General features: G+C 48.7%; 1 protein-coding gene across 1 annotated transcript; it reads left to right on the plus strand.

The window, feature by feature from the left end:
- The first annotated feature begins 8,515 nt into the window (after positions 1-8,515).
- On the plus strand, positions 8,516-12,976 carry LOC135804770 (metabotropic glutamate receptor 6-like). Its single transcript, XM_065318726.1, has one exon. It carries the CDS (start codon positions 9,139-9,141, stop codon positions 12,193-12,195), a length of 3,057 nt encoding a protein of 1,018 aa, XP_065174798.1. The 5' UTR covers positions 8,516-9,138; the 3' UTR covers positions 12,196-12,976.
- Positions 12,977-14,256: the final 1,280 nt, after the last annotated feature.

Below are 14,256 nucleotides of genomic sequence, written 5' to 3' on the forward strand. Positions count from 1 at the left end.
TGCGCTCAAACCAGCCACCCCAGATGCCACTTGCGGTAACGTCGATACAAACCTGTTCAATCTGGATAGCTTTGCGATGCCGGGACTGCTCCCCAGTGACCGGCTTCAGGTGGGGCTCCATGGAAACATTGAGAGCCACCTGCTTCAGCATAATGGGTGTTGAGGTCACGCACCTCATTGTGCCGCATCGACGGAAACCCATCGGCGGGGCAGGACAAAGCGTGAGCGACTGAGGGGGTCACCCACGATCAAGGGCTGACAGGTGAGCCAGGAAGAAGCTCCCTTCTCTGACGCTAGCGCAATGACCCGCTGCAACTCAGCATCCACAGGTGCCGGAAGAAAGAAGCATAGCCTCGCGGCATCAGCCCGAACCGAGGCGTCAACTGTTTTCTTCACTTGCTTCTTGGCAGCCCGCACATCGTGAATGGCGGTACCTAATTCCATACTTGAATCTTGGACCAAGATGTGGCTTGTCAGGGGCGCGTGAGGTCTCGAGAAGACTGGTATCATGTGGGAGGCTTGTGACGATGGGTGAGGCAGCCCGAGACAGCCGAAGCGACACGGAAGAGCAAGGAGGCTGTGCACCTGGGTATTCACCGGTCATCCCAGAAGGCAGGTATCAGCATGTTGGACACAGCAGCATCAAGTGGACGCAGGTGCTCATCCATAGCTGGGATGACGGGGCAGAGACTGAAGGTCCCGGCACCGTGACGTACTCTGTAGGCCATGGGTATACGCTGCATGGCACAGCTTAAGGCTGAGAGCGGACATAGTCACTCCACCGTTGGTCCTGTGCGGCCCGCTCCTTGACCTTCTGCTGCATGTACTGCATGGCGAACGCGGATGACCCGATGGCTGCACCAAGGTAGCGGCATCCATCTGCCTGGATAGAAACACCAGTACATGTACAAGCGAAAATCCGGTTGGCCTCGTCGAGGAGTGGGGGCTTGACCACTAGGACCGTTATTATTTGGGAAGTAACCATATTCAGGGGGGACCCTTCTCCATCAGCCGATCCCACCACGCTCGGACGCTCCTCAGCTTGCCACCGGATCCTGCATCATCCGCATACCATGTCTGTATTGCTCATGTCTATATTGCTCCTTCTGTATGTGTAGGGCTCCCTGCTTGCAACAGCCTTCTTGAGTGGGATGATGCCAATGGCATACATCGCTTTTATACCTCGATATTTAGGTACTTGTTTCCCTTCTTCCCATGCTTCATCTTCCACTCTCCTCTCCCCCATTTCCCCATTTTTCTTGCGATATTTATGTGGGAGACTTCCGTGATAAGCGTCCATTTGCTTTTTGGAGAATCCTTTTAAATAAATACAATACAATACAATAGTGGTGAAACGAATATTCGAATATTCGAACATTCGTTCGGTTTGTCACATTCGAATATTCTTTAAGTCACATCGAGTATTCGTTACGTCACTTCGAATGCAGTGCATGTATATACAAGCACGCCGAACACAATACAGTGCAGTGCGTACAGCCTGCCTGTGACTTTGTACTCCATGTTTGCACATGTATGTGCATACTGGACTGCCAATGTTGCACATAACATCAAGAGTAGATAAACAAGAGTGTGCAACTCGCGGATTGGTTGGCCCACGGCGGAATTTTTTGTTGACGTAATCTTTTCGACGACGCACGCGCTGCGAGCCTTTTGGAGAGGTTTCCCTCGTGCACTTGGCCGGGCTTTACACTACAAGGTCTGTGCCCAGCACGTGCTCTCACACTGCTCTGCGGCAAAGTCCGCGTTTCTCTGAAAAAAGGTGACGTCAACAAAAAATTCCGCCGTGGGCGGGAGTATCTGCAGATTGTGCAGGAGAGATCCGGAGTTGCACACTCTTGTTTATCTACTCTTGATAACATGTATGAACTTCGAAGTAGTCTTATGTGGCAATGCATTTTATGTGGCACTACTGTTTGTCGTACCTAATAATAATGACAATATCCATCAAATGACTGAGAGGAGGGCATGTGATGGCATCTCTGTTACCAAAAGAAATTAAAGAATATTCGTACGTTCGTTCGATAAGCCAAAGAATATTCGGTTACTAGGTTTTGACATTCGTTTCACCACTACAATACAATACAATACAAATCGCCATGACGACGGCGTCGCCCTAGGCCCTGTACTCACGGCTGTTTCGCGTGATCCAAAAGGCAAGATGGCGTCCTTTTACACATTTTTGGTAAAATCCACCTTTATAACGCCTTGGCGGTGCTCACCCAGAGATTACACGCAGTGCAAGGAAAATTTTTTTTGCTTGGTGCCAAAAGAGCTACATGAGCTACAAAAAAAACATTGTCAAGTTAGTTGTTTAGACGGTTCGTCTCGTTGTAGGCCAAGTCAAGTGGTTTTGAAGTGTAGTCTTCGCTGTCTTGAACGTGGAGTTTCGATAAAACACGGATGAAGGCGACATCTGCCAGACCCAGTAACTCTTCGGTTTATGCCGTTCTTCGACACAACATCATTTTCGTGCTGGAACTATTGTTATTACTTCTACAATTGTAGTTCAAGTTCTTGTATTACGCCGGATCATGTCACAGTGCATTTTCCTCTACTTGCCTGTGGCCGAGGAACGTTGTGTAGTTCCTGCACGTGCTCAGCACCTGAACTGTACGTTCATTTAGAGTTTAGTTCAGGGCTACCCGAAAATCTCTTGACATAATAGATGTGTTGACGCATGCCACCTGGTGGCTGAATCAGTGCACGTGATTCTCAACCTGGCGGGAGGAAGCAAAGAATTTTCATGGACACTCGCTTGAGTATTCTGACAAGTCCCCTCCTTTCTGGTGCTGTTCTGTTGGCACACTGCATCTGCATGGCGGGCCTGGGACAGGCATGCTCCCATGCAGTTGCTGTTCTATTCTGGCTGGATTCTGATATGAGATCACAAGGCTAGCACAGCAGGATCTGCACAGTGGCTGAACATCAGCAGTAAAGAAGGTGCAGTATAAGAAGGAGTAAATTCGATTTCAGTGGTGCAGAACAGTTTTGATTTCAAATTGCATCGCTGCATTGTATTTGACTTCTGTTTCATGTTTGAAGTTACGGTTTTGCTGTTCAAATGATTTCTGAATGTATCCTACCTATGCCTATGGCCGCCACCACCCGCTCTGATGTTGTGAGCGACAAAACAGTTCATGTCTCCACAGGTAGCTAGATTTGGGAATTTTCCCTTGGCTTTAATACTGCAATTGTTGTGCATTACAAAGTAAGCACTGGTGTTAGTGCTTCTTCTCCTTTTAGCTGGAGGAGCTAACTTTGTTATTAGCTTATTGTGTGTCGGCAGTGTGGTTGTTAGGTACTGCATGACCAAGACCTTCAGACGGTCAACATCTTTGTTTGTGTTCTGCAGGCCAGAGCGAAGGAGGTTGAATTTGTGGTGTATTGATTCACCTCCTTCCTCTCCCAACACTACATACATGCGAAGGCGTGGCTCGCCAGAACAGTGTGGCTTCGTCAATATCGACACCCAACAAACTCTCCCCGGTGTTTTGGCCAGAGCGAGGGAGGTTAAATTTGTGGTGTATTGATTCACCTCCTTCCTCTCCAAGAGTACATACATGCGAAGGCGTGGCTCGCCCGAACAGTGTGGCTTCGTCAATATCGACACCCAACAAACTCTCCACGGTGTTTTGGCTCTTGTTATCCACCGAGCACGCCCCCCTTAAGATTTTTCTCCTTCTTTGGTCTACTGTACCTCCCTTTCTTGCACTCTCAATCCACCCACATACAATGCATTTATCATCTGTGTGCGGCATCCAGGCTAGTACATTTGGCAGAGCCTTGCTACAGCCACCACCACCATTATCCCCTCCCTTACCATTACCACCAACATCACACGGTGTTTCACTTGCTGCTGACTCCTGGATAAATAGTAAGCATGCCCTACAGAAATGTATGGGGTGGACACCACTTTCATCTTTTTCTACCTTGAGACCTAGAAAGATCTGCAATGCATAATCTTTCACTAGATAAATAGGGGGCTCCAAGACTTCCGACCACTCCGATGGCTGGGAAGTTTACATCCACCCAAGCAACACAACATACCCACATGCTCAAGGTGAAAATTCAAATTTTTGAAATCAGAGCTCATTGTTCAGCCATAAGAGACGTCAGAAAGAACACCATGCACACAAAACTACCCTACAGATCACAATGACACTAACGTATTTTGTAGATGAAGGTTTCCGCTATACAAATAAACTTCCCTCGCCTCCACCAAAACTTCCCGAACTAGCTACCCAGGGCAGTTTCCCTGACCTACGTACAGCAAAAGATCCGCTCAACACTGAGTAAGAAATCGACAAGAAACGCTTGAAAAGTCGCTCGATCGAAGAAAGAAGCATTCGTTTTTTACACGCGATTGTACTACAGCTACTGTACTCTCACACGATGCTATTTTTGTTGTTTTCAGTGCCTCAGGCTCCGCTCGGTGAGGCCGAGAAGCCGCGTGTAGAGACCTGGCCCTGCGAAAATTCTCAGCCCTTGAGTACGCTTGAGTACGGGAAAATCCCCTACTTCGGTGACTGCTGGTCTGGCCTCGAACCCGAGATGCTGTGCACGGGTTTTTGCAGTCTGAATCAGCCGTGTACTGCTGTGTGGTGCGGCACTGGTGCCCTCGCATTTTAAAGGGGAAGTTAAGGCAAAAATTAAAATTTCACCAGTTGTAGTCTTCGGGGTGCTGAGTCGAATGGTCTTGGTCCGAGTAAGCTGAGACGCTCCCTTCCTACTTGAATCCCAATCGAACTCGCGCACTTCCACCGAAACTGGGTGACTGCGCCCTACTAGATGGGGATTTGTATGCAAAATATCACTAAAAGCGCCGTTTCGTTCTTATAAAAGCACGGATGACCGCGATTGGCCCATGTGTTGTAGTCTTTTGGACGCTGAGTCGACTGGTTTTGGTCCTATCCGAAAAGGCTGCGATGCAGCGTTCCTCCTTTATTCCAAATCGAACATGGTTGAACAAGCGGTCACGTGCTCCTGCGTACACCAGTCAGCTGGTCACCGTGCCTGCAGGGTACAACTATTAGTATTACTTACATGTACCGGTAGCCTGTTTGACCTTTTTTGGGTGCAGTCCTGTCACTCGAGTTGAACTCGAGTTGAACCTTGGTGTGAAAGTAAGTTGTCGCCTGCTGGCGTGGTGACCAGGTGATTTGGGCAGTGGGCTAGGGTGAGTGGTAGGCCTAGCCCAAATTTGCCGGCAATTCTCCAACAAAAAGAAATTGCTGGCAAATTCCGAGCAAAATATCGAATTTACAGAGGATCCGGGTGTGTTTTGGTAATTTTATTCAAATTTCGTTGGTTTCATTGGGCCAACGTCGTGCTGAAATAGCTCGTGCAGGTTGTCAGGGGTACATAAATTTGAAATCATGCTCCAAAATTCGTAATACTGACACCATTATAAGTTTTGCTTTCCTCGTCAGAGTCACCATCCACTTTTACCAAAGTAGACGGTTCATTCGAAGCCATTTTTGCCACAAAGCAGGAGCAAAATGGAGCAAAATATCGGAAACGAAAGGCAATATGCAATGCCAATATGGAAAGTGATCGGGCAAAATTTGCCGGCAAAATATCGAAGCGCCCCGAGCAAATTTGGGCTAGGCCTAGTGAGTGCTGAGTGGGCAGTGGCCCCTGCCACCCAGGAGCACGTGACCACTTGTTCAACCATGTTCGATTGGGAGGAACGCTGCATCGCAGCCTTTTCGGACCAAAACCAGTCGACCATATATGGGGTCTCCAACGGCGAAAACTCACATCACGTGTCTCAGATACGTTCGTACTACGTACAAACGAAGGATAGCGTAGACCATGTAGTGCTAGCATGCGCGTGCGGGCCCGTGCAGTCCGAATATCCCTGCCGGCTAGCGCGCGGCTGCCATGATCATGGGCATGGCCATGGCATGGGCATGGCCATACGGGTGAGTTTAGGCTTTCAGAGAGTGCTTTAAAAAAAGATGCTTGAACCTTCAGCCCTCACCAACGCTGTACAAAGCGTCACTGGCCCGTTTCTCAACGGTCGCGCAAATCGACCAATCAGCGTACAGCTAATGTACCAAAATTCTCGAACTTACCGTAATTCCTTGGTTCATACGGTGTAGTTTCCAAAGATTTTTTATGGGCCAACGTCTTCTTTCGATAGATACCAACAGATCGTCCGCTTCGAATTTTTCGATTTGATTGCCGTTTGGCCGAAAATTACCTCCGAAACCGGCCTCCACTCGTTTCACTTCAAGGCTTTCCAGGTGGACGGCATCGCAATTCGGAAGCGGAGAAAGGATAGCCAGTGAAAAAAGAAAAACAACGACGTATTGGTTGTCGAAATCGACCAAGAAATGAATTCAATAGACCTGTTTCCGTGCTGCGCCCTCGCGGCCCGCGCGAGTGCGAAAGGGATTCTTTCTCGACAAAACAAACAACTACTAGTACGCGCAGTACACTGACATCACTGCACTGGCTGTATATACCTTAGGAATATCCTGTTCATTTCCAAGGCATGATTGTCGCTAGTGGGAGAACTCAGCCACCTGAAGCTTTCATAAAGGAAGAAGTAGTAGGTGAATGAGTTCGCCAGAAAATGGAACGACAAGAAAATAGATACTGTTGCTTTCCGGGGCGCTCATGAGACGACGGCAAGATAGGACTGAAACGATCGACAGTCTGCCTCGACGCAAAATAAACTCTTCTAGGAGGAGCTCGACGTGCTGTAGAGTTTGCAGTATTCTGCTGGAAGAAGACAAGAGAACTAAACTCAGACTACAGCGTGGAGCTGAAGCACGAGCGAAGCAAAACCTGAAGCAAAAGCTGAGCGAGTTCGAAGAAATGGGGAAACACAGGAAAATGAGTGGGCGACATGATCTTTAGCTCGTGAGCTCGAAGCTCGCACTGAGACACGCGGTGGGCACGTGCGCCTACTGGTAGCGCGGCCAGCCACCATGTTTTCAAAATGGAGGTCGACGCTTTTGAAATCCGTGTAGACGATGGTGAGGGCTGACCTTTGGAGTCTCGTGCCAGTGCTGCGATGGTGCTCAACACAACGTCCTGGTCACACACTAGGGAGGTTCCGGAGTACGATTTTTCGTGCCAAAATCCGTGGAGGCTCTAATAATAATAATAATAATAAAACAGGTCGCGTAATGAAGCAGCATAACGATAGATGTGCAAAGTCATGATGCCTGGTCCGCTTCTGTCCTGGGTTCACTACCCCGTGCGTTGCAGCCGCGAGCAAAACCAGCTCAGGCTGAGAGTTCCCTCCATGATTGCTTGTCCAAAGCGCGCATTCTGAGCCCACTCAGATCAGTCATGGTCTTCAGTGGCATGTCTCTGGCAGCTGTGCTTGCCTTGACTGCCGTGGCCAGGTTCGATTTCGGGCGTCCACGCACACCGGTGACATCTCGACGGAAGTAGTTGTCCATTGCCTGCTGTGGCGGGGCATCTGAGGGCATCCTCAGAACATGACCCAACATCCGGAAACGGCGGGCAGCAACGGTGTGCGAAAGTGGCTGTGTGTGTGCTCTGGAATATAGGTCTTTGTTGGAGATGATGGCGGGATACCTAATTCCGAACAAGTTCCGTAGTTGACGTCTATGGAAGGCGTTCAGCTTCTCCAGTGCAGCCTCTGTCAGTCCCCAGGTTTCGCAGTTGTATAACAGTGTTGGTAGGACGATGCTCTACGGATTTTTTATACGTCGTTTTCGAGCAGTGAAAAGTTCCGGGGTACGGAACTTATGTGTTTGCCGTCATTGCCTAGGTTACGATCGCAAACACGTCACATTCCCGCGCTATGCCTTTTTATTTTGAAAATTTGTACCGAAATCAAAACTTCCCGCGAAAAATCGATGTTTCTCGTACCAAATTTGTACGCGAAAAATCTTTCTGCACCCGATGACGCAAAATCTCCATACGAAGCATGGTTCGTATGAAAGCCAGTCCACACGGATTCTCGTGCCGAAAAATCGTATGGAGCACGCCTGGAAAAAATCCGTAGCGCCCATACGGATTTTGGCACGGAAAATCGTACCCCGGAACCTCTCTACTGTTGACTGGATGGAGTCTGTGGACGTGGACATTCACCAAATGGACAAGGTTTGTAGGCTTTGGCGTGATCCACGCCAAAGCCTACAAACTTTGAAAGCCTTGTCCATGGGGGGATCCAGCAAATCTTCTGTGTTGTTGTACGAGAATCATGCATCGTACATTCGAATATTCGTAGTACTAGCCTGCGGCCTAGCTGGACGTCTGCACGTCTGGCCGTCTCTACCGCAAAACCTGCATGCATGCTGGGAAGCGACGCACGCGCATGCACAGTGCAGTATGCATGGCAAGCAAAGAATGTACTTACCGGTACGCGGTATGTAGCTTGGTACATGGTACACCAGTTGTATCCCGTACCGCGCTTTTTTTTTGGCTTCCGGGCCGTGTGCTTTCTTGCATTTTGTTTTTGTGTTTCTCGTTTCTTGCATTTTGTTTCTTGAAGAAGGTTGTGGAGTACTCTGCAGCAGCTTGAGTGTTTGGCAGTGGACATTGATAGATATGCAGAAAGGAATACGTGATAGCTGACTTGGACTTGGAGGTAGCTCAGCCCAAATCCTCTGTCTGTACAGCTTTGTCAGTGGTGACATCCCTGTACCCGTATACGTAACATCAGATTTCGAATTATTTTCAGTGTCATATCTGGCTTCATTATACCCGTTCACCATCTGCTAACCGCTACCCGTCTTGATGCACGTAACATCTCCGTGTGATTCTGGAACCTGGCGCCCTTTGAACTCTGACCTGAACTCTGATCTGGACTTCGATAATCACTGCACAGCCTAGCCTTATCAAGCCCTGTTTTTCGCAGGTCTGGTCTGAGGGTGACAGCGCCGGTGCTAGTTGCTAGTAGACTCACAACACCGGATTTTGTTGAGCAGCACTGTGCTTCGAGTGTTTTCCACCTGCTACGCCTCGAAGAGTAAAAAGATTGTGAAGGTTCAAGGAGCGTGATAGTAATGGTGTTGGAAAGGGAGCAGCTTGCTTTCTGGTTTTCAGAATACAAAAGCAAAGCGATTACGCTGTCCGCTAGCACGTAGAACTATACTAGAGTAGAGGTGTTCGAGTTGCAGTGTCTGGGGAATGGAGTGGTTTACGTTTCTTTCCATTTTCGCTGCTCTGTTATGCGTCGGCCATGTCAGGCTTGTTTCCTCACAGGGCTCAGAGTCGACGTCGAAAGCAATGTATGGCCCCTGTAATACGACAGATAGCTCCTGTAATGCTACCAACTTCGACGTTATTCTAGGTGGTCTGTTTCCATTGCACAATGTCGTGTGCGAACGTGACCTCTCGCTGGAATCCTTGCAGTGGGTTCTTGCCATGGAGCAAGCTGTACGAACTGTGAACCAGGACCGCATAGTCAGTAGCGGTAACACTGTAGTACGTGTGGGTTACGAGATTCGGGATACTTGCCGCTCTGGAAGAGTGGCACTGCAGCAGGTTTTGTCCTTCCTGGGTATGGGAGGTTCTGCAAGTGCTTCTTGCTCTGCTGGCGAAATTTCATCAAACTTTGTTGGAGTCGTTGGTCCTTTCTCCAGTTCAGTCAGCATTCAGGTCACCAGACTGTTGCAATTCTTCAACAAGCCAATGGTCAGCTTTGGATCCACTAGTCCCCAACTCAGTGATAAGGGTAAATACCCGTATTTCCTGCGGACACTGCCATCCGACACGTTTTTGGCCCGTGCCATAGTGCGCGCGGCCCGACAGCGCGGCTGGACATTCATTAACATTGTATTCACAGAGGACGCATTTGGCCGGGACGGCACAGCGTCTGTTGTCAAGGAAGCGCAGGCGGCTGGAATCTGCGTGGCTAGCAGGACAGGCCTGCGAGAGGTTGCCACCTACACCAATGCCGAGGGTCTTGTGGACTATCATAAAGCATGGACCACACTTCTGGACGTGTCTCCTAACAATAACAGTACGGTTACGGTTCTCTTCACGCAGGAAACGAATACCAGACACTTCTTCTTATATGGGCAGAAGAATAGTACGGTACGGGACAGGGCTTTGGCCAAGAACATCACTTTTCTTGGCGTGGACTCGTGGGGTGATATATTGACCGCGGTTGTGGACATGAATAGAATGCCTTTGCAGACGGCGCTGGGCGCAGCCAGTCCTATTCCGTTCAACAAGATTGTAGCATCGTTTGATGCTCACCTGACGAATGGAACACCTAGCGAGCCCTATGATCAGTTCAACCCATGGCTGCAGGAAGCGTGGAACCAGACTTTCCAGTGTGATGTTCTGACTGACATGACATGCAGACAGTCAAATCGTCTTACCGCCCAGGCCGACTATGTTCAAAGCAGCAAGGTAGCCATGGTCTATGATGCAGTGTATGCATTCGCCTACGCTCTCCGGGATATTCTCAGGAACACGACTCTCTGCCCATCAGCACAAGCAACATGTCCGGCCCTCAGAGATGGCAAGTTCCTTCTTGAGGCCTTGCAGAAAGTAAGATTTGCTGGGCAGAATTCTGACAGCTTCGAGTTCAACAAAAACGGCGATCCCCTGGAATCCAAGTATGCGGAGAAGAACATGGTGTACGACGCCAGCAGCCAGCGTGTCAGTTTCCCCACTGTGGGAATCTATAGTGCGGTTGAAACAGGTCGCAATGTATCCAGCTGTGTGCTGCTCAGAGACTACCTGTACAGTGATGGTGTGTGCTATAACGTATCGTTTTCAACCTCTACTGGCAGCACAATTGTCTGGAACGATGGGACTTCCAATACGCCAGTCTCCATCTGCTCAGAAGACTGCGCTCCTGGGCAGGAGCGCAGGAGAAAGAAGCGCACAGAGCAGAGTGACTTGACGTGTTGTTGGCAATGCACTGACTGCACCGGCCACATGTTCTCCAACGAAACAAATTCCGACGACTGCCTGTCATGCGCGGCTACCGAGAAGGTGGTCAGTAACACGGCAAGTAAAAATGTGCAGTGCCGCACTCTACCTGTTTATATGTATACCATCACACATCCACTGGCCTTGGTTGTCGCTGTTCAGGCAGCGATCACCAAGATTGCTGTGGTTGCCATGCTTGTAGCTCAGTGTCTGTGGTGGGAGAATGATCAGTACTTGCCATGGCCGGTGAAAGCCGTACCCACTGCCATATCGTTGGTAGGCATCTTTATTACGCTCGTCGCTGCACAGCTGTTTGTGCTGCGTCCGTCGGCGTTGATCTGTTCACTGCATTTCTCGCTGGTGACAGGTGGCCTGACCCTGGCCTTGGCGCCGATCATTATCTTTGTTTGGGAATGGTATACAACCAGCACTGACTTTTTCCACGAGGAGTTCTCTGCTGATTCAACATTTTACATGCGCAACCGCGCAGCGACCAGTCAGGGTCAAATTAACAGCCAGCAAGTACCGGAAATTCAGGACGATCCAGTTGATGATCCGATTGCTGATCCAACTACTGATGGTGTCCAGCAACCCGAGAGTAAAACTGACTCTCTCACTGATGAGATGAGACAGAGCCTCTCAAAGCTCGCAGCAGACGCAACGCCAAGCCCACCGGAAGGGTACACCCTGTTTTCGTGGCTCAAGTCCATGATGGTGTTTGTTTTACTTTACGGCTGCCTCCTTACTGCTTCCATGTTTCTGAAAGCCGGTGACATCAAAGATGGCATCCTGCCCCATGCTGAGCGAACCCTAACTTGCAGTGACTCGGGGCCTGTTCTGTTTGGCTTTGGCTGGATTGTTTTGTTGCTGATGTTGTTGGTGTGCGTCTCACTGATAGCTATAAAATCCACTAAGGGAGATGACAACACTTTCGAAGCGGATCTCGTCAAAACAGCACTCTTCAGCGTTCTCATTTGCACCTTGTGTGTAGTTGCCTGTACTGCCGTATACACATCGGAGCCCATTGCTGTCATTCGAAATGGCTCGTTCAGTCTAGCTTCCTGCCTCATCAGTTTGTCTTTGATTGGAGTAGTCCACGGGCCTCGTTTCTATTACATATATCGCCACCGGCTTCAATTGAGGCGGAAGCATGAAGAGGAGTTGACTGAAGATACAGTCGTAACCATGGGAGACATGTCCCATTCACAAGCCACCCCGCAAAACTCTCTGCAAACGCCGCTTTCCGCGCGCCGCCTGGACAAAGCTGTCATTGCCGAATCACCATTGGCAAGGTCGTAACGGATTTGACAATACATGCATGTGAGTGCATGTCTGTGTATCTGCACGGTTCACGCCCTGTGTTGGAAATGGTGCAAGATTAGCGTCGCTGCCATTCTACTTGTGTTTCTCTCAGCACCCAGCGTGAGCTAGATGTTACTTTCAACTATTCAGCAAGCTTCCCACCTTTTAATCGACCTGTGTACCTGCTGGCGTTTGTGCTCGTGTGTGTGTGCTCGTGTGTGTGTGTATATGTGTGTGAGTGCGAGCGCATGCGCGGGCACACACGCAAGCTGCAGCTACGGAATTAGTCAGCATTGCCTCGCGCTGTCTGCATGCAGGCACATGTCACTTGCTGCCCGTCTCACATATCCTTACAGCCCATCGTGCCCTGTCAGGTATCCAAGCAGCTTTCAAGTATAATATGAATAGGGTTATGCTTTGTTTTGTTTTTTTAATTTTATATCCACATTACACATGCTATTGTTTGGAATAGCATCATACTTCATACAAACATGTGCCATCCTGCTTTACATAGAAAGGTTCTTCCCTTGTAGTCCCCCATAGCTATGTGCATGTTGTGCAATGGCCAGGCCGCTTTCCATGTGCTGTTTCTTTTTACCGTTACAAATGTCACCCTGTAAAGATTGCTAGTGAAGGCTGCAGATTGCCTAGCTCTCGCCTTGCTGTGCTACGTACTTCAAACAGGCATGTGGAATGTCCATAACGTTAGTGTTTCAGAAATATTTATTACCGCTACTTCTCTAGTCGGTGAAGAGAAAGGAGTGTTGCTCACAGTGAAGACCTATGAGACTGCGTAATATTCTACCAAATTTGTTATTCAAGGACAAAAAAAATATGTCCTGGCAGAACTTCAAGTATTTTAATTTTTTAAACACATCATCAGGACACTGCATTATATTCATGTATGTCATGCACTATGACATTGTAGTGTGTGCACGTACATATGTCATTGTATGAACTGTCAATTCGCTCAGCCTGTGAAATGCCTGTGTACGGGTGTAGTCTACCTGTCCCCGGGGGAAAATCGCGGAAAAAATCCCTGGATTTGCGGGTAAATATGGCATAATTTGCTGTGAATTTGCGGTAAATATGCGGTGAATATTATTGATATGCGGCAAGTTTGCAGTTCATATGAGGCAATTTTCAGTGAGTGTAGTGAAATCAATCAGTTACGTTATATACGTTACAAGTCTCTGGTGTAAGCACTCGTCATACTTGAGTACAAAGCCGCCACGATGCGACGTTGCTGACCGAACAGTGCAGTGTGTGTACGTGTAGTGCAACAAAAAAAGTTCAAAAAACGCGGGGGAAACCCGCGGAAAACGCAGTCTTTTAAAAAAATTGCAAAAAACGCAACCGCGGAATCGCGATTTTCCCCCAGGGGCAGGTCTACTTGGCTTACAGCGACTCGCATATGATATCATATGCACCTCCATATGCATGCACACACAAACACACTAAATCTTGTACTTGCTCACTACCAAAACTGGTCACGTGGGTCTCCCGGCAGAAGGGCCTACATGTAGGGAGAGTTTCAAAAGGAATCTTGGAAAGGTGAATCGCTGCTGAACCGTCGAACGGCTGACATCCCCTGGAATCCCCAAACTCTGTGTGGACTTGGAAATGATCCCACTTATGGGTTCGCTACACCTCAACGAGTGGGTTAGGACAAGGTGCAGAAAGAGGATTTGCGGCATCAGGATACCCGTCCCGGGATCCAACTACATTTATCCCCTGCCTCCTGTAAAGGTAATACTTGCTACTAGTGTGAGTGGTTAAAAATCAGAGTGGATCTGATAAAGGCTTCACTAACACACACACACACACACACACACACACACACACACACACACACACACACACACACACACAAACACACACACACACACACACACCATATTGTACAGAGTGATACAGCGTATTGCCTTTCAACTATATACATTGTAGTCCATTCAGACAATTGGATCATGGTGCTGCAACATTATGATTGTACCGGTATACTATAAGGGGAATTATCCTCACATGCAGGTCGAATCTGTGGTGAGTCCAATGTCACGA

The sequence above is a fragment of the Sycon ciliatum genome, chromosome 1, assembly GCF_964019385.1.
Source record: "Sycon ciliatum chromosome 1, ocSycCili1.1, whole genome shotgun sequence".
In the NCBI taxonomy this organism is placed as follows: domain Eukaryota; kingdom Metazoa; phylum Porifera; class Calcarea; order Leucosolenida; family Sycettidae; genus Sycon; species Sycon ciliatum.